The sequence below is a fragment of the Strix uralensis genome, chromosome Z (genome assembly GCF_047716275.1).
Source record: "Strix uralensis isolate ZFMK-TIS-50842 chromosome Z, bStrUra1, whole genome shotgun sequence".
NCBI classification, from domain to species: domain Eukaryota; kingdom Metazoa; phylum Chordata; class Aves; order Strigiformes; family Strigidae; genus Strix; species Strix uralensis.
Window position 1 is genome coordinate 21,995,940 of NC_134012.1, and position 20,423 is coordinate 22,016,362.

A 20,423-nucleotide genomic window follows, 5' to 3' on the forward strand; every position below is an offset into this window, starting at 1 on the left:
GGAGGAGGGGGAGGGGGAGGAGGGGGAGGAAGGGCAAGTGTCCCTTGCGGCCGCTTGCTCCCCGCCCGCCGGCTGCTGGAAACCGCCTGGGTGTCTCCTCCCTCCCCCCCCGCCCCTCCCGCCCTCTGGCGGGGTTTGAGCCCCCCACCCCCGTGCCCACCGTCTCGCGTGGGAGGGCGCGGGGGGGCCGCCGGCGCGGGGGGGCCGCTGCTGCCTTAGAGGAGCGGCCGGCGGAGCGCGGCTCAGAGCGGCGCCGACGAGGGCGAAGGCAGGACGGCTCCCGACCGCCGCTCCGTCCCGGTCCCCGTCTCCGTCCCCGTCGCTGTCCCGCGCTCTGGCCGCGACTCTGGCTCCGCCGAGGGGAAGCCGAGCGGTGTTGGCCGTCGGGCACCTCAGCGCTTCACTGTCCGGGAAACTTCAGCCACTTGCCGTGGAGCACCCATCCCCTGCCCCGCGGGGCTGCTTCGGGCAAGGAAAGAGGTGTCTGCAAGCCAGCAGCATGGGGCGGACCATGAGACCCGACGACATCAACCCCCGGACAGGGCTGGTGGTGGCTCTGGTCAGCGTCTTCCTGGTGTTCGGCTTCATGTTCACCGTGTCCGGCATCAAGGGAGAGACCCTGGGGGACATCCCATTGCTGGCCATCGGGCCGGCCATCTGCCTGCCCGGCATCGCCGCCATCGCCCTCACCAGAAAGACCGACGGCTGCACCAAATGGCCCAAGAAGTGTCCGTGCTGCAAGCAAGTCACAGACAGGGATGTCATGGAGCTGCTGAGGACCCCCTCGGACCTGGAGACTGGCAGAGGCAGTTGCGAGGAGCTGGCCAAGAAAGCATTCCAGAAGGACAGGAGAGTGCTGCGGGGCGAGGACTCCGTGTCCATCTGCACCACCACCACCACCACCACCATGGGAGAGTGCAAGAGCCTCATCAGAAAGGTGGAGCAGGAGGAGATGGTGAGATACCTGGAGACCTGTTACCCAGAGATGCCGGGGAACGTGTTCGTAAGAGATGGCCTCACATACAGTGCCTTGGAGAACAAGAACTCTTCTCCCACCAGGGACAATGCTGCTTGCCCTGACATTGAAGACAACATTTTTGTTGCTCCTAAAGATAGTATCATTGTCTGCTCTTACAAGGAGAACAGCCCTTATGACAGATACTGTTGTTACATAAACCCTACTGGAGTCAACTCAGACCAGGAGACCATAGTGTGAAAGATGCATACTTTATATATATGTATGTATACAAAACCTACAACTTCAACTTCTTGATAGGGGATAATATAGCTGTCTGCACTGCATGGGACAATCCTGATACTATTACAATTTAATCTGGTGTGTGACTGATACTCAAACCTTTTGTGCCTGAAATACCTTCTGTAAGTAAACAAGCATGTTTAAAGGTTAAAGAATTCAATTCTTCGTTTTGGAAAAAAGAAATGACATTTTAATTGCATTTTCTCCTTTTCCCTCCCTGTTGTTTTCCTGCTGCCTATTGCACCCAAGCCCATAGACACACTGACAGGAGGACAGCAGTTGGCTGTCAGGTGAGATCAAGAGCTGAATCAAAACTCTCAGCTTTCGGTAGGAAAGAATGTGGTGCTCTATGGCTGAATGGGTCTTAACAGTAGTGTCACTAGGGAGGGATTGAGAGATGTCAGCATGCACTCCAATAGCTGGCTGATGTTAGGGAGTGTAGATTTTCCTTCTTCCTGGCAGGATGTTATTTTCCTCTGCTTTAAGGAATCGATGTGCTGACCCTGTGGACTCTTCTGAAAGTCTCCTAGGAGCCAGATAGGCTCAGGGGAGTTTTCAAAAGTTAATCCATCATTAATAGCATGCAAGGTACAGGTTTTAGCTTAATTCCCCACTGGTATTGAGTTCACTGAAATGTTTCTGACAGATTTTATAAGCATACTTGACAAGGAGATTACAACATGATCATGACACAGTTCTTACAGAGACTAGGAGCAGATGTCAGTGGACTCAGGGTCTTAAAATATATTCCTGTACCTCTCAAGTCACTTAAGGAATAGACTTCTGTGGGTTGTGTTCAGAGTTGAATCTGACTTTTCTGAAAATGTTATTTTCATGTGCCTTTTCTAAAATCCCAGATGTTTCTTTATGGGCGATGAATGGTTACAGTCCTCTCAAAGCCATGCTTTGTTGGGTGAGGGAACAGAGGACCTGACTGACATGTTTTTGGTCACAGTTTATGGATACATAGCATAAGAAATATGAAGTGAGTAATGAGGATTAACCATTCAAAATCTGAGTTGCAGCTTACATATAGAAACGCAAATCCTGGCTATTCCATCCAACAGTAAATTGCATGTTCCATGCTGTGTATAATAAGCTTATGTGACCTTTACTATGTAGGTAATAGAGATGTGGTATAATAAGATGTGCATGCTAAGCAGCTACTCTAAGAGTTAAGCTCTTAGGGAAATGGTTACTAAAGCATAGAATAATTTGCTAGCATCTTACAAAGTCACAGCTCCTGTAACTAAACTCTCACAACTCCAAGAAGTTTGTCTGTGATGGAAGTCTTAGTAACTGTTCTTACTTAGCTGTTTTTGTCAAGTTGTACCAAACAAATATCTTGAATTACCTGGGTAGGAAAGAAGAAAACCAGCCTTTCTTTTGTAGCAACCTGAGATGTTGCGTTGAAAGTGGCAAGGAATTTTCCATTGAAACAAGTCATTCTTCGCTACCCATGGAACTGTTTGGAAAGTGAATGGAAATTTTATGCATCCACTAGTTTGTTTGTTTGGAAAGTTACGTCAAATCATTACAGACGACCAGTCTCTGAAGAGGTTTCCAGGAGGAGGAAATGCAATTTTTTACATAAAATAGTTTGGTTTCTTTTAGACCAAACAAGATGTTAATGCTTTGGCCAGGCTTTGGTGGGGCATCAGGATGCTATTAGGATAAATTAAGAAAATACTGGCTAGTCTGAGTCAGGTAAAGCCTCTCAATAGGTGGTTACAGGCAGCTTTGCTGCTCTGGCATGCAGCAACAGTACTGTGGGAATAAATACTCTGTACAGCCCAAGTTCTATCCACTGAGCAAAGGAATTCCACAAAAACAGATCCTCTCCCTGACATATTCAACTCCCACTTCCACATAAAAGCACTCTGTCGTTGTAAGGCAGATTGTCTCCTGCAGGCTTAGTCACTGCGGGACCTTATTCTGCAATGTACAGAGCAGCTTTTTGATGGGACTGGGAAGTCCTATTTCATGACTTCTGAAGCCAACAGCTAAAATACTACTGATGAACATGATGAGGAATAGGGTCTATCATTTCCTTGTGTTCCCAAGTGAAGCAGGTGACGCTCTCAGTGTGTGCCCGTGGGCGCTCAGCATCCCTGAAGGTCAGACCGACCATGAGAAAACAAGCTACCAGGTAGCTGCCTTTGCCAGGGTTGTGAGCAATTGCCTGCCTCACGTAAGAGAGCAAAGCCTCAGTCCGCTGGGAACCTAGATTTGTACAGTTCTGCAAATATATATAGGAAGAGGTCAAGTTTTTCCATTTTGTCTAGGATTAGATGTTCTCTGTCAAAAGTTATATGGGGTTTTACAAGGCAAGACAGCAAACTCTAGTGAGAAATGGAATGGTAAATATATAACTTGAGATACAGCCATGCAGATCTGAGTCATGTGCTTTATTCCATCCTTAGTGTAAAAGCAAGAGAATGTTTGTATTAAAGCAAAGTTTAATGGGAGTAAAAATTTCCCACAATATGGAAAGAGATATAAAAAATGTATGTTTAAAACGTGATATTTACAGGCAACATCCTTCCTCTGTTCATTTACCTGAGGTAAAATTTCATAACAAAATACAAGCTTAAGCAATATTTCTAGTCCAATCCACCATAATCCACTAAATTTTTTTATTGAACATGTGGGAATTTGAAGTTAAAGAAATATAGTAGTACTGTCTCTGAAATCTCTTTCTCTATGATTTTCCCTGTCTTTTCTGATAGTTAAGCAGAGAATTAAATGGAAATGGATTAATGTGACCATTTTAAAAATAAGGATTTGTCCATCTAAAAATGAAAGGGTTTTTTCTTTTTAAATAAAGCGAACATTTTCATACAGTGTAGTTTTGCCAGTAGAAATCTACTGTTTGATCAAAGATGGCATGCCAGCAGCTTCAAGGTTTTTATGCAGATACTATGCCCTGGCCAGGGAATTATTTGGGCTTTGTTTTCATCCACTCCTGTGGTCTCTTCTGATGGTTACTAGAACTTGTAGGACTAGTGCTGATCTTGGAATAAGCAGAAATAATCATGTTGCTTTTCAGAGGCACCTTCTAGTTCTGGGTCTGAATTTGGCTTCAGAATACTATAGCTTAGGGTGTGATTCCAAGCCATGACCCAGAGATGAGAGCTTCTTTCTATCCTTGCTACCTTTAAAACACCTCTGGATCAACATCCCACTTCTCAATGCTATTCTCCGAACAATGCATGCAGTTGTAGTGGAGCTCTGTGGGGTTAATGCCTGGTCTCACTGAAGTCAATTGCCAGATATTGCTTGGTCCTCAGTATGGACAGCAGGACATATATTAGCATTTGAAGAAAACCAGTGATTTGGACATTCAGAGGAGGTTCCTAATGTATATAAAATTTATTTTTAGAATAGCATGTTACAGTGCTACAGTGGAGTTTAGCTTCTTTTTAAGAAACAATGTGATACACAGGGCAATGTGCGTTGCTTTAAATTTCTATTGCCATAAACAGCATTTTTACAATTATACAAGCTGATCCTTGTAACATCTTTAACAGAAAACTGGGAGTTTAATCTGTGCAGTTTTTCCTCCTGGAGCACTAAACAATAGCTGGTCTTTTCTGCCTGGAACTGAATCACTTGGAGGTGAGTGTGCTCACGGTGTGTATTCCTGGGACTGGTAAGGTACTCTTGATCTTTGTTCTGCAAAAATGTGGTGCTCTTCCACAGGCAGTTCCTCCCCATCTGATCCATCCTCTCCACAGTCCTGGCTCCAGTAACTATTTATTATGTTGTAATTAGCAGAATAACAGCCACTATGACCTCCTCGCAGCATTTTTCCTGGTACATACCAGACTGTTTGCAGAGTAAGCTCCTGCTCTTGACTGGGGTGGTAGAATTTGACCCTACATCATCCATCCTATGTAAACTGTTATGTTGAGACATCCAACTAAATTGTCAGTTCTTGCAGCGCAGGCCTGGGATTTTGCATCTCTATGTAATACCCTTCACACTAAAGGTGCTGTAGAGATGGGTTAGAGATGGGTGACTGTCAGGCCTCAAAGGCACTTCCAGCCTGATTTTCATGAGCATTTAAGAACTGATTTATTTAGATGCAGAGCACAATCTGCACTCAGAAACTTGAATCTCAACACATTGCCAGTAAGGCCTTATTGCTAGAGGATGCAGTTCTGACGTGGGACATTTTCTGAGTCTTGAAAGGTTTCTGTGTAAGTTTCTTATATCAATTATATTAAAACTTGCAGAGGAGTTTCCTAATATGTAGAATAGAGGAGTTTTCTTGGCACATTCTTAACACAGCATGGAGCATCAGCTGCAAAGCAGCTCATGCTGAGCCCATTTCTACTCTGCAGCCTGTGTGAACATGCAATCCCTACTGGGATGACTGTCAGCAGGTTTGTTACTTCTCTGCTACTATGTGCTGTTTTATGTCTGGGCTTTAGAAACAACACAGAGAGCAGATCTAGAATTCACTTTCAGTGCTCTCTGGGAAACTTTCATCAGTAAACATTAATTTATCAGTCCTCTCAGTAGAGGAATTCCAAACCCTGTACGTCTTTACCAGGCAAGGAGATCCAGCTATCACTGTTTTTTAAATCACTGTTTATTTTCTGTTCAGAACAGTTGCATGGATTAGCCCTGACTATCCTATTGTCAGATGCATGCAGAAGTGTTTACGTGTAATGTTTTTACTTACAAACACTGCACCATGCATAGATGTATATACATTACACATTTGTTTGCAAGAGCAGGTCACCAAATGCACAAGCATAGATATATTAATTTGAGATCTTCTCAGAGAACCCCTCTGTCTTTCTGACACTTTGTCCAAATTTTCTGCCTCAAGCCTACTGTTGCAATTTAAAAGTCTTTCTGTCCTTTAGGAAAAGAGAATTTTTCTAAGAACTCTGTTGTGGCTCTTTAAGGACACACAGTTCTTCCAACAAGGATACACAGAGTTTAAATGTTCCAGCACTGTTTCATTATAACCCCTGTGAAATCCTGGCTCCTTTACCAATTGCAAATAGAAATTTTCCAGTGCTTTGCATTCAGAATTTCCCCAAACAGTTGGTAAAAGCCTTGAACCCTTGGTCAATTCTGACATATTCAGTACTAATATTTTTTCATCCTACAGTTTCATTACTTAGGGAGAGGAAAAGGGTTAAATACTTTGAAAATCTGGCTTAGTACTTTGTTCTAGTGAGGCAAGAACAGAAAAATAGGTATGATTCATGAAAGCAAGAGACCAAAAAGGCTTCACAGACAGTATTTCATTACTTTATTAGATGAACTATGCTATATTCTGGTCTCACAGGCAATATGTTTAGTGCATTCTCCCATATGTGTAGCTTCTCTTTGGTAGCTTACCCTCAACAGGCTCCTCAGGTAGGGACAGAGAGGGTTTTTCTGCCTGGAGGCAGAATGCAAAAGCTACAGAAAAAAACGTAGTAGGGGTCTGATGCCAGGAATGCTGATTCGTTTTCAGATCACATCAAAACACTTACTTGCACACCATTGTATTTTCTATGAAATGCAGTGATAATCATTACAGTGATAATCACATGCACTCATGAACGTAAGGATGCTACTACAGTAACTTCGTATTTGGCATTCACTGGCTAGGAAGTACCTATTCTATTGACATTGAAATCCAAGGTGAAATTCAAAAAGGCGTGGCAATAAAAATTTCATGTGGAGCTTGAAGGTCAAACTTAGTGCTGTATGAAAACTGTTAGATCCGGCAGTAGAAATTAGTTCCAAAAAGAACGCATATGAGCTTAAGACGTAGTGCAGTGGAAAGGTGAGGTGCAAATACAGAAGATGGGGTAGCTTGGTTCCCTGTCTGAATCAGAGGACCATGGTTACTATACTACAGTACACTAAATAACATCACACAGACTCATGCATGCCCAGTGGAAGGTTTCAGTCATTAGGGTTCCCACTCAAACAAATTCCATAAAACCCACTCTCTTACATTTCAAACTGGTTGTTTTATATCACTACATCAGAACATGCATTTTAGCAAATTTTAAATTAGGAGGAGAGGGAATTTTTCCCTATTTTCTTTGGAGAATGGGTTGCAAATGATTTTATCTTTGAATTCCAATTTAGAATGTAATAAAGTACAATCCAATGTTTTACACTGACTGGTGTGAAGTAGGGGAAAATTCAGACAGGAATTAGGAGGACAGAGTACTCATTAGCTGAAAAGCAGATGGTAGCCAACTGGAGAATAATCAGAATAATCTTGCATAGCCTTTTCTTTTTGCTGGTCTGAAAGGACAGCACCAGAAAGACACTTCTAAAAAACCAAAGACTCTTACTATTGAGGTAAATTCAAATAGAAGGGCTATTAATAGGTTTTGGGGGTCTGCATGGGGTGGCAGAGAGAGATGTTCTACATGCTGGAGAAACTCATACCAATCTCTTCTTCAGATGTAGATCTTCAAGGGACACCGCATCCTCTGACTGCACAGTCAGGCTCAACACTCATGCTATGCCCTTGCACTGTTGCAAAGAACACCTGATTTCATTCCACTTTTCTTTAAATAAATTAATTTTTCTGGTTTGACTAATCAGCTGTAGGAAGAAGCAGGTAACTTTTCTGTTTACACAAAAAGAACTGGAGACCCTCTGCACATATTGATAACAAGCTAAATAAAAGATGTTTGCTACCTGTTCGAGGGGATAGACTTAACTTTTCGGTGGCAAAACAGTCTTTTTCCAGTGCCAATGGTTTGAATAAAATCTAAGAAGTTTTACACCTGGAAATGCATTAACCATTGTTTTTTACTTGTTGGGATTTTTTAAAATATTGTGGTTATTCAATCTATTCTTCAACATTCAAACTGAATCAATATAGTGAAGGTTTATCAATCTAATTAAAGACTTTCATAAGTCAGTTTTTGCATTGTGTGATTTATTTAATGTACCTGCCTGCATCCTCACCTGTACGTAGATTGAGCTGCCACAAACAATAATCAAGATACACAATGTTTCCATAAAATCACCACGTCATGAGTACAGTATTAGTATCCTCCCCATTATTTTGCATGACCGTAGACAACGAATGGCCACTGAGTAAGAACTGAAGTGCTCTGTCAAGTACGTATCACCATCAGTTCTTCAGCCCTACTATTACAATTGCTTTCCCATTTACTGGTAGGGATTGAATCTCCTAGGAAAGGAGGAACACATGATGTATTTATCTGTATAGAGTGCCATTCTGGAAAAGAATACTTGCTAGATTAGCTGACTAGCTCCACATCTGGGATGTGAATCTCTGGGGATTTAAAGCATCTCACAGATGAGCACTGTGCTGGCTATCATACTTCAGCTTTACCAGCTGGTAAATGCTTTCCTGCATTGGCAAGGTCGTCAGGACTGTAGTCAGCAGCTACTGTGTTAGCCACAAGCTTCATTGCCACATTTCCTGGGCAGTGAGAGATACCAGGAGCTTTAACAGGACTCTGGAGATTTGGAGTAACATCAGCCACAAGTGCTGTCCCACACAAGGATATATATTAGAGTGGTGAAATGGGACAGCGTTTTGGTTTGCAAGTGCTATAAAGACCACCTGCCCTTGTATGTGAAGTTCTGTGCAGAGCACCACTCTGTTCCCTCAGTGGGTTCAAAAACTGAGATGCTTGCAGAGTTCAAACCGGAGGCAAAAACTGTCAACAATTTTGTGTTCTTATACTGGGTATAGATTTGCACTAACCTCTCCCTGTACACTTATATTTATAGCCAGACATGTTTTACATATATAAGAATATATTATTCTCTCTATATTATATATATTATATAGATTACAGATTATACATACATATACCTACGTGGCCACAACAATACAGGAAAAAATGATCTAATCTCTGCAGCTATGCCATCCCCAGGAGGTAAAAGCAAAGCACATCTCACAAGCTTTATGCTGCAACCACCTTTGCTGAATTTGCTGTGTCATACAATCTCATGATTGCTGTATTGTATCTAACTTCTACCAAAAATCTGTGTAACCAAATAGAGCTCATGTTCCTGAAACCTGCCTACTGCTTTGGTAGTTGACAATTAAATATGGCTGTAGTCATTGACTACATCTTTCAAAATGCCTGAGATGATAAATCTTAAATACTTGCCAGCTGACTGAGGACACTTCCATTTGCATCTATAACATTCATTGCCCTTTATTTCTGTCTTCTGGAGTAAGAACAGTCATATCATCTCAGCCATCAGACAAACTGACATTAATAAGGACTACTGCCTGAAGTCTCAGTAGAGATATCACAGATTCAACAGTCCTTAGAAAATAATGTAGTTCTTATTCTGGACATGTGCTGTCTGAGGATAGGATCAAGAGATAACGACAAAACAGAGAGGTAGGCTGACACTGGTGTTCTTCAGGCTGGTACCCTGTAGATAATCTCCAGACTCTAAGCCTCCTGAAGTCAGCAGAAGTTGAATACTACCCAAGAGCATGTTAATGGTGAAGGCTGTCAATCCAACAAGCTTGCTAATGGTCACTCATCATTCATTTCTATTTAGAAGACTTTAAACTCAGCAGACACTCGTTTTAAAGCTTTTAATTCTAAAACCAACACTAAAATAAAGCACAAGAGTTAAAGCTGAAGTACTGCTACAGATGAACATATAATAAAGCACATGCTTTCATACATTTGATAAAAAGCCCTATGATATGCACCTTTCTAATAAAAATGTAAAAAAATGCTTACTCATTAAAAGACTAATATTAACTATATTATACATCATGCAGAACTATAATAGAGCGGGGAGTTTCACAATATCTAGGTAGCATTTGGATAAAGGAAATGGTTAATATTAAAGGACATCTCTGGGCTCTGGCCTACAGAAAGGTTTATTTTGCTAAGTTTACAAATAAGGTAACTGTACTGTACCATGTACTAATATGAAATTCAAAAATAGAGAAAGGAATCTTTTAAATTTAGAAAAAAATGGGAAAACAAAAATTTTAATTTTTAAAAATTTCACTGGACTCTATGTTGGGATCTCATGTGACAAGATCAGCTATGTGTACATCCCTTGCTGAGATTCTGGTCCTATTCAAGTAGCAGTATTCTCACAGACTTCTGAGACAGAATTTCACTCAGAAATTCACTCAGAATATTTTCCCATGGATTTCAAATAAGTCTTCCATAATTCAGAAGGATTTAGCTTTCTGCCTCTATTAGGCATCTCTGAATGGCATCTACCATTACCACTGCATTTACTTCCCACAGAAGCTGAAGAAAGACTGTAGTGTGACTCTCCTGCTACTATCACACAGCACATACTCGGCACTAAAAGTATGCTAGCTACATGGGAACACGGACAACTAGTCAGCCGCTTAAGCTACACAAATTTATAACAGAATAATTGAATCTACATGTGTCTTTTTGTACTTATATCTAGGACCAGGGACAGACTGGAGGGTAAGGGAGCAGGATAAGGAGGAGTAAATGGTGCTATGTCACTCATAGTCATTCCTTTCCACCTCCTCCCAGTTAGCTTTGGCCAGTCCAGTTCACATTATAGTGGAACTGCTGTGACTCTTGTCATACTTCCTTCCTCTATTTCACATATCTATTTCTGTTAGACTGTTAATCTGTTCAACTGGAACTGGCTAAACTCTTCAAAATAGATTAGTCCTGAAAGGTAATTTATTGCCAAAAATAAAACCCTAAAAAGTATAAACAGGGTCAACTGTACATATGCTTTGTCTTTAAAGAAAGTCAACACCAGCAATGCTTACAGAACCATGCTCATCAACAGATTACTCCATTGGTAGCAAAGGGTCTCTCTTTACAGGAAATGCTTGCTCAGGAATGACCTTTTCTAAATTGTGTCCTAAATTACACAGTGACTCAGAGGGCTGCCTGATTTCACAGACAGCTAGCCAGCAATAGTAGGTTCACCGCCACTTTAGTCAAAGCAACTCCATAATATAACGGTAAGAGCAGTTTTTCAGAGAAATCCCAGAGCAGCCAAAGACATGAACAGCCGTAACAGATCTCTTCTGTTTAACAACAGCATGCACTTCTCTCCCAAGATTTGTAGATCTCTGTACCAAGATGACAGGTATCACTAAGTGTTAGCTCTGTGGAAATACCCTGGACTTTCTTCTTAATTCTTCTTTCTATGCTCCAGGCAATGGAGATGAAATGGAAGCAGGAGCACAAATTGTCATTTCAATTTGTATCCATTATGATTGCACTGTTTCACCCTCCTCTTTCAATGAACCTTGCTTTCTAACACAATACACATCTCATTTTTCCCTTTCACAGCACAAAACCAATTACACCCACAAGGTTTATCATACCACTAAATAGCAACACTACACTGTCTCCTTCTTTCCTGTAGAAGCAGTTTATAGACTGGAATGCCCAGCCAGCTGGTTTTGAAGTGATGGAGGCTGCTGGCGGGGGATTACCCAGCAAAACCAAATCAACAAGTAACACTGGGAGCTACCTTCTGCCCTAGTAGCTGGTGGGCCAGTCTTATGTATCTTTCTTCAGATGAGTTTTTGCTTTTTTTGTATTTTTCCTGCCACTGGTGGGAGAGAGATACCTGTGAATAAAGTCTGAGCTAATACATCCACAAGTCCAAAGAGGTGTTACTACCTCTTTTCTTAATTTCTAACTCAGCAGGATGACCTAACAGACTGAAAGCAGGATGGATGCTGGAGTTAGTGAGTGGCTAGTAAGCAGTACTTGAGAGAGGATCGCTGGGGAGGACACCTGGAATCAAACTAAATGAAGCTCTGCTGGGGTCTTGAAGAGACACAGAAGTGCTGGTGACTGCCTTCTGGGTGGCAGAGGCCTTCTTACCTTCAAGCCAGTATGTTACCATGTCTCCTTTCCCCTAAGGAAGAAAATGAGTCATGGGGTTATAATACTACCACCACTTGTGTAATAATATTCTTATTACAACTCAAATCAAGTCCTGAAAGGAGACTGATGTGCCTGTCAGCTTTTTTACATACAGGAAAATTGAGGCATAAAACTTTTCCTTAAAAGATAGTGGCAGCACTACCAATTAAAGCAATTCTTTGAAGTCCCATTCAAAACTGGATCCAGAAGTATGTTAGTCCTCTTATGGAACTCTTACAATGATGTACCATGTCTCTGAATGACCTTTTTTGATTTCAAGCAGTTATGACAAAGTGACATGCCATGCAGTACTTCCAAGTTTGACTAAGTCCTTCATCTCTGAATTATCGGGGCTGTCACATGAACAAGCCCATGAAATTGGTCCTGTTTTAAAACCTGAGCCTGCTGTCTTCAGGGACAGGAAATAGTCTGACCCAAGGACTCTGAGACATAGAGGACTGCATGGGTTAAAATTCTGGGGCTCCAGAGTACTTTCACACTCTCCTCTCTGAAAAACTGAGTGTAAATGTTGCATACACACCTTGACTTGTAATTTCCCACGGCATACTAACACATACTCTCCAATCTGCTCCAACAGCTGGTATGCACTTGAACTGCACTGTATTTTAAGAGCTGGAAAGAGAGACAATTGTCATATTATCATAACAAATTAAACATCTAAGACAGACCCATCCCCCCTCTGTGTGCCAAAGACTTCAAGACTCCCTCTTGCTTTTTTCATATATTTGCTGTCATTCCTCTGTTATTTGAAATGTTTGCACACAAGCTCCAGTATCCTGGACTCTTTGTGAGATCATCTCAGGACAAATATGTGGCTGTCAGCAAAACACTACTCTTCACATCTTGCATCTAATATTATTTGTCTACTCTTCATATCTGCCTGGCTGGAGTTACTGACGAGCACCTGTTTCATCTTGCAAAGAAAACCATTGACCATCCTGGTCAATAAAGAGTCAGCACTTTCTTTGCACATATAGTTTTCAGCAAAGTCTAAACATTAGAGAAACTACCAACTGCCATCCTTGCTCTGCCTCTAAATCTGTAAATAAAAACAGGGGAAAGAGAAAATATTACCATAATTACAGTGGGGTTTTTTTTAACTGTGATTCTTCCTTAGTTAAGAATTTATCTTTATGTAAACCTTGGATGTCTTGCCCTTTTGCAAATGAAGGAGGAAGGACCAAGAAGGAGGGCAGATAGAAAAAATTCTGAATACTCCTACTTTTGCCAGAAAGTAAAATTTTGCCAAAATATGGAAAATTTCCAAAAAAAACCCTGGGGGTTTTTGCCTTTAACATTCTGCGACACAGAGTAAATCATTATGCGTCTTTCTTTGAAAAAGATTCCAGATGACAGTAGGACTAGTTAAGATTGTCTTACTGATTTTTCTTATATCAGAAAATCACAGTTTTGTAATATCCATTTTTTGTTTATTTGTTTGTTTAAATGTTTTTTATTGAAAGTCTCAATACACTCCCCGTAGACCAGGAAATACGTGTTTCAACATACACAGATACATTTTTCAGAAATATTCTTTCCAGTAGATACATGATATTTTACCTGGTCATCCTGCTTGAGAACAAGACACTAGCACTCAGATTCCAGCTGATAGCAATTTTAATTTACATTGTTAGTAATTAAATAATCTATTTTAAAGTTTTAGGGTTAAAACATGTTAATATAATTTGAGACCCTCAGATGTATGTGCAGAGAAGGAGGGAGATAAAAGAAAGGCTTAAAAGATAAGCTCTGTCTTTATACCAAAGTTTATAGTGTTGATGGGCCATATGAGAAATAGGCATGCAGAACAAAAGATGAAATACGAAGAATGATGGAAGCAGATTTTGAAGGCATTAGTTTTAAAGCACTTTAGATGAGATGACACAAGGAACCTGAAAGGAGGAGAAGAAAAGGAGTTATCTGGGAGACTGACAGAAGGAAAATGAAGTTATATTTGTACCAGTCAGGCTAGCATTTGCTTTGGGAAATTGTACAAAATGGTGCGATAGAATGGATCCTGGTTGATTCTCAAATTCCCAGGCTAAACTTTCAAAGCCATCATGTAAGACCACTTCTCTGCCTTTCTGCCCTGTTTTCAGTGGATCGTGATAGATGTTGAAAGCATCACTTTTCATCATGAAATTAAACTTGAAATCACCTTGGATTTTGCCTAATTCAAACCCATTTACAAAGCATTGCAATGTGAGCCATAAAACTATTCAGCTTCATTTCATGAATGAAAGAAACAAAACCAAGCCATCATCGTTGATCTTAACCTCTTTTTTTTTTTTTTTTTCCCCAGTTCTTGTAGATCAGGCTAAAATATTTCTGAAGTTGAAATGCTCGTACTGGCTAAAGATGAAGCTTGGTAACTATGCATGGGGCTCTGTTATCTCCTGGGAAGAAGTGAAAGTGAGGATATCTCCATGATTTAATCTCTTTACTGGAGGACACATATATAACCTTCTATACTGGTTAAAGGCAGATACAGCTCCCATGGTGTCCTACCATCTTTTGCATTCTCCATTAGAGGAAGTTATCAGTGAAAAAGAGAAGTCATGAAAATATTTTTACTATAAATTCAGCTGGGTGACAGAAAGCAATAGAAACACTGAACATATCCACTTATCTCTCATTTTATCTGATTTTTACCCTTTTTTATTGTAGAGAACTTCAAAGCCATGGAAATCCCTCCATGAGACTTTGGGAACGAGCAGATTATGTTACAGATGTTGCAGAGAATATCACTCGCATAATTTGCCCATAGGCAGATTGGACTCAGAAATCAACACCTTCCTTACAGGATTTGCAGTCATTTAAACAAGACAGGACTCAAAACTCAGCATAACATTTTTTCAAAACTCATTAAGGTATGGTCAAAACCACATCTGTGGTTTGTTCCTTGTTACCTTCACTGGTAGATTCCATCCTGGAAGCTGTGTTCACAGTATCTCCAAATAAACAATACCGTGGCATTTTGGTCCCAACAACTCCAGCTACAACTGCCCCTGTTAAGAAAACAAGATATTTTGTGTTTTTAAATCACATAATCAGTCATACAGTCCCATGACTGCTTCCTACATTACCTGATATTCATTTACAAGATAAAGACTGAGTGTCAGTATTGTCTTATATGGGTTATACATCTGACGTACAGATGGCTTCTAGATCCATGGAGGGAATTGCAAAATGGCGTCAAAAGAGAACAGTGGGGGAAGTGATGATGGGATGGAGGTAGTGTGTATGACTGAAAGCACCTGCAGAATCATGTTTCAACACAACAACAGAATATTTTGAGGGGCAGTGAGATAGGAATGCCGCCCATAGGAGTTGAGCACACAACACTCACTAGTCACATGGAAAAGTAGGAACAGGAAGCAACCTGCTCCTGCTGAAGGCAGAAAATGAGCATTTTGCTTCCTTCATGTCAGCCTTGGGGCATTTAAAATATAGAAGATATGATCTCTTGATGAGACAATCTAAGCCACTTAATTCGCAGATGCTGGGCTGCACAGCACATGTCCAACTCTGGCTGTCTATCAAGACGGAGTTGCAATCACACATCAGCTTAGATCAGGGAGCTGGGAGTCTGAGATTGAAGGCTAGATCAAAGAGTCAAGAAGCAACTCACTGTTTTGAGAAAAGAACAGCTGAAAAGGACAAGTAACAGACACAGAATGGCAGTTCTCACTCACAGCAGCAAAGGCACTGGGGCCATGTGGTGTTTCCACATTGTGTTCCCAATATTTCAGGTATCCAATTACTTATTCGGTTGGGATGACTTCTATGAGGTGTTCCATCCCATGCCAAGAAATTAACCTCATTTTTAATGGAGAAGAAATGCCACTACATAAACACTTGTTAAACCAGAGGAGAAATCTTTTGCAGCTTTCTCAACATACCTGAATGGATTCCTGCTCTTATCTTTAGGAGAGTGTTGGGCTTGTGTGGGATCTTAAAAGTCTTGCAGACGTCCAGAAGGTCTAAAGCCATGCTTGCGATCTCACTGGCATGAAGGATCCCATTCTCTTTGGGTACTCCTGACACCACCATATCTTAACACAACAATGCAACTGCATTAACCTTTGGTATTACACAGAGGTTTACGAAACAATGTTGCCCAAGTTAGAAAAAAATAAAGCCCTATTCCTTCATAGCCTGCAGCACAGTTGTGCCTGCTGAGCAGAGGAAGCCAGAATCAAGTGAAGGCTAGGGAAACAGCTCATGTGTGCAAGTACCCTAGCTCCAAAAAATGTCAGATTTCCTTCTTACTTTTCCTTGAGATCTATTTCCTCCCTTCCTCCCTTCCTCCCTTCCTCCATTGAGGATACTTGAAGTGGGTGAGGTAGTGGGAAAGTGGCTGTTCAATGCCTTTTGTCTTTGGACAGATATTATAACGAGAGATAATGATTCCCACTAGGCATTGTCCCATGCTTCCCGCACTGGCTCTTACTGTGTAGGACAAGAGACAGGTCCCTCCAGGATCCCTTAGGTGCATTTGTTCAGGAATTTTATGCTCCAGAATGTGCCCAACTATACCACAGAAAAAAGAGTGGGTCTTTTTCCCACATCTCTTACAGTATTTTCTCTCTGTCACATCCAGAAATCCTGGTAGATTTTGCTAGGTTTTTGATGTGACTCAATTTTAATGATAGTCAATCCCAGCATATTCCCATGGTAGTAAATAGAAAGCCATTTTCCTAAAAATCCAAAAAGAAGAGGCAGCCAAGTCCCTACAGACTATTAGGGGACAGAATGTTGTAATGGTCTTTGAAAAAAAGAGGGAGATAATAAAGCTAATGAAATGGCATCTCTGCTGCCATGCAGAAGGTAAATTTTTCAGCTGTGTTCCTGTGAAACAGAAGTTGCCAGCTGGGATTAATCTATGCCAAGGTTTAAAGTCAGACCTTGCAGGTCATAGAAACCAATAAACAGCAGTGGTAGTTTACTCAACTCATTTGTCCCATCCACAACATTCATCAGATGTAGAAATGACGATAGGTATGCAGGAAAATGTTCCTAAAGTGTGCTAGGGCTTTGCTAGGACTTCTCCCCTAATTGTTTTGTGTGATCTTCCCAGTGATAATAAGCTTTCCAAATCTCCTTCATCTGTTGTTCCTTGCCATCAAATCAGTCTCTATCTTGATGAAATACCCATGCTCCATCATTGTCCACAGCTTTAGGAACTTACAGGCATCTCCTATTGTCTCCACCTTATAGACATCATAGTTATCTATGATTTCATCAAAAGTGGTATAAAGCTTGTTCAAGAGATCTACCACTTGGTAAGGTGTGCTGCTGCTGGACAGCTGAGTGAAGCCAACAATGTCACTGTTAAAACACAACAAAAGAACATACTCATCCACTGTTAAACATTGCAAATTGCTAATCCTAAACACACAGTAATAATTTCTCAGTGGAACTACCTCAATCTTCTTTTTTTCAGTATTTCTTTTGCTAAGGATTTTACAGAATAGTTTTGTCTTCAAACATCTATTTAAACGAAAACAGACTCCTTCCATTTAAAAGGACTGACTGTCCTTTTTGCTTACCAATTCACTAAACCATTTTTTACAGCTAGACTTTTGTCTGTGACAGACTAAGTAGTCTTCAATTTTGGGTTATGTACAAGTGGAAAAAGGGAACTTAGTATCTGTCCATTTATAATCAGTGAAAATGTGCAATTTATATGTTGCCTAAAGCACATATAAGAAGTCAAAGACTGTAAATCCACATGGACTCTAAGGATAAACAAGTTTCCTTTACACAGCTAAATGCTGGAACCTTTACTTAGGCCTGTTTTATGAAACATACATGCATGTGTGTCTAACATACATAAAGTGACATGCTGCTGTGTGTTAGAGCTCCACAGTCATCTCATATTTTATAAAAATGGAGAGGTGTGAGAATTTTGAAAGACACTCATTTGCAGTGTCGAATGTTGACACCTGGTATGATAAACAGCAGTTTAAACAGAAATTCTGTACTCAGGAGATTCACCTCCAGTAGGAGCCTAGAAGTTTCTTCAGTAGGAGTCAGTTCTAGTCCTATTGTTCATTTTTGTTTACCTGAAAAAGATGGTGGCACTTAAGTAACTTTGAGCTTGTGCATGTTTTCCCTGCCTGAGATCATCTGCTACTTGCTTCGGCAACATACCTGTTGTAGAAAGTTGAGCTTTGTTACTCTTTTGACATGCATAAAAGAACACAATAAACAGAACATGTTTGTTTAAAGGTATGAAAGCAATGTTTGTAAATGTGAAATATTCTGAAGGTGAAAGCACTCTTTAGCATCAAAATCTGCTCTGCTGTAATGTGAAAATTCACAGTAAATCTCACTGATAAGTCCAGATTTTTCAGATGACCCATAAACTTTAGTTCAAACAAACCAGTATCTATACATTTCAAGTCAGAGTAAGGTTAGATTCTAATAGTGTGACTTGGGATATTACTAACTACTTCTTTTCAACACTTTGCTAGTGTTTTCTTCCTGTGTTAAGTTTGTTTACTATCTCTTCTCTGATATTTTTGATCTTCTTTATTTCTGCTATCTTGCTCTTTCACAGTCTTTTCCTTTTTCTCTCCTATGTATTATACCTGTTCCTTTATCCCTTTTTTCTTGCAGAATTCCAGAAGATACACTGCCATCAAAAGTAACCTTAGTCCAAAAGCAATTCCCCAATATTTATAACTATATAGAAGGACTGCCAAGCAATATTAAAGTGAGAGCACTTAGATTCTGGAGTCATAGCTCTCAGATGAGTGCACTGATTTTTACGGGGAAACTATAAAAAGTAGATAAATACTCTTCCAGCTTTGCAAGGAACAAGTATGTTAATTCATTGGCAAATAAATGTTATCTATTAAATAATCAACTATCAAAGGGTTTCTGTTTGTAATTAGACAGTTAAATATTGAGAAGAATATTCAGTATTTTTACTACATAACTTACTATACAACAGACGATCAGTCTTCTGTTTTTCATGCATTAAATCCTGGGTTCTCTCAGAAACCATTATCTCCAGATGTTTGCTATATTTCTCCATCTAAATAACACAGAGAATTACATATAATAATCCTTTTACTGAAACAGAGTAATAGTTGGATAGGATTTAAGCATTTGAATGATTCTGCTTTGAAAACAAGATAAGCAAAGGCTCGGGTCTGAGATACCTAATTTTTTCTTATGAAATCCAAAAAACAGATTTCTCCCTAGGTAAATTTATGATTCTAGGTTTAGAGATTGTTGCGTACACATAAGAGGGCAGAAGCCAATTCCAGACTCTTCAAAGTCCATGTAAACATTTGGGGTCAAATCCAATGCAGAGACCAAGCTGCAGACATGGATTAAAATGTTACCAAAACTGAAGGAATCTAACTCTCAATCTTTTATCAAAAGCTTAAAATGCTGTTTCATAAACTATCCTGCTATGCTACGCTATGCTTTTTGCATCCTTGCTCTGTGTGAGCAACAGGCTCTGAAGGCAGGAGTCTCTTGGCTGATGAGCTTAAGATGCTCAAAATGCATCTGTAAACATGCTATTTGTGCATGGAGGGATTCTATACCCTCAGTGTTGTAAGACCACCACCAAGACACTGGTAAAGGGGAATATTGTTTCTTGTAAGTGCATTAAGAAACAAACAACATTTGAATGAAGAAACAGAAGTGTTCAGCCCCAAAGAAGTTGAGAAAGTCAAGAAAAACTGACAGAAATGGAATGAGAAGGAAAGCTGGGTCTCTAGCAGAACTGTAGCTACAATCGGTCCACTAGAGGTGAAAGGAAAAATGCAGCTTTTCTCATCAAAGAAGAGGTATGAGATCAAAACACAAACCTGAAGGATAGAGGTGAAAGTTATTGCAAGTAAGCAGATTGACTTGGATTGGATTAAAACACTAAATTTACCAGAGTCATCATCATGTCAACAGGGCTAACTTTATTAGGATTCATCTTGTACAACATTTTCTTGACTTGTTCAAATGTAGGTCTTTGGGCTGGATTATTTTTTCTGCACCTTCTGATTAACTGCAGCAGGGAAAGAGAAAGAGAAAAGCAAACAGCCTTCTGTATTCCAAGCACAAGCAGTATTTCTAATTAATACCACTATTTTCTTGGTGCAAATTGTGCATGTGAAGCCCTATCTGCAACTGGGGAAAAGTGGCAGAGCTATACTGAGGTCTCTGAAGTTCTACAGATTTACGCTGAATGAAGAATGTTAGTTCATGAAAATGCTGCTGTGGGAAATAATTAGATGCACACATTGTTTCTGCCA

The 20,423-nt window shown here is 40.3% G+C and overlaps 1 protein-coding gene and 1 pseudogene across 1 annotated transcript; one reads left to right on the forward strand and one right to left on the reverse strand.

Moving 5' to 3' along the window:
* The first annotated feature begins 499 nt into the window (after window positions 1-499).
* TMEM215 (transmembrane protein 215) lies at window positions 500-1,216 on the forward strand. Its single transcript, XM_074857098.1, has one exon. It carries the CDS (start codon window positions 500-502, stop codon window positions 1,214-1,216), a length of 717 nt encoding a protein of 238 aa, XP_074713199.1.
* A 7,153-nt stretch (window positions 1,217-8,369) lies between these two features.
* LOC141938228 (atrial natriuretic peptide receptor 1-like) overlaps window positions 8,370-20,423 on the reverse strand; it is a 46,033-nt pseudogene continuing 33,979 nt past the window's right edge.

Coding starts and splice junctions, on each gene's coding strand:
- TMEM215 (XM_074857098.1), top strand. CDS start 500: ATGGGGCGGACCATGAGACCCGACGACATCAACCCCCGGACAGGGCTG.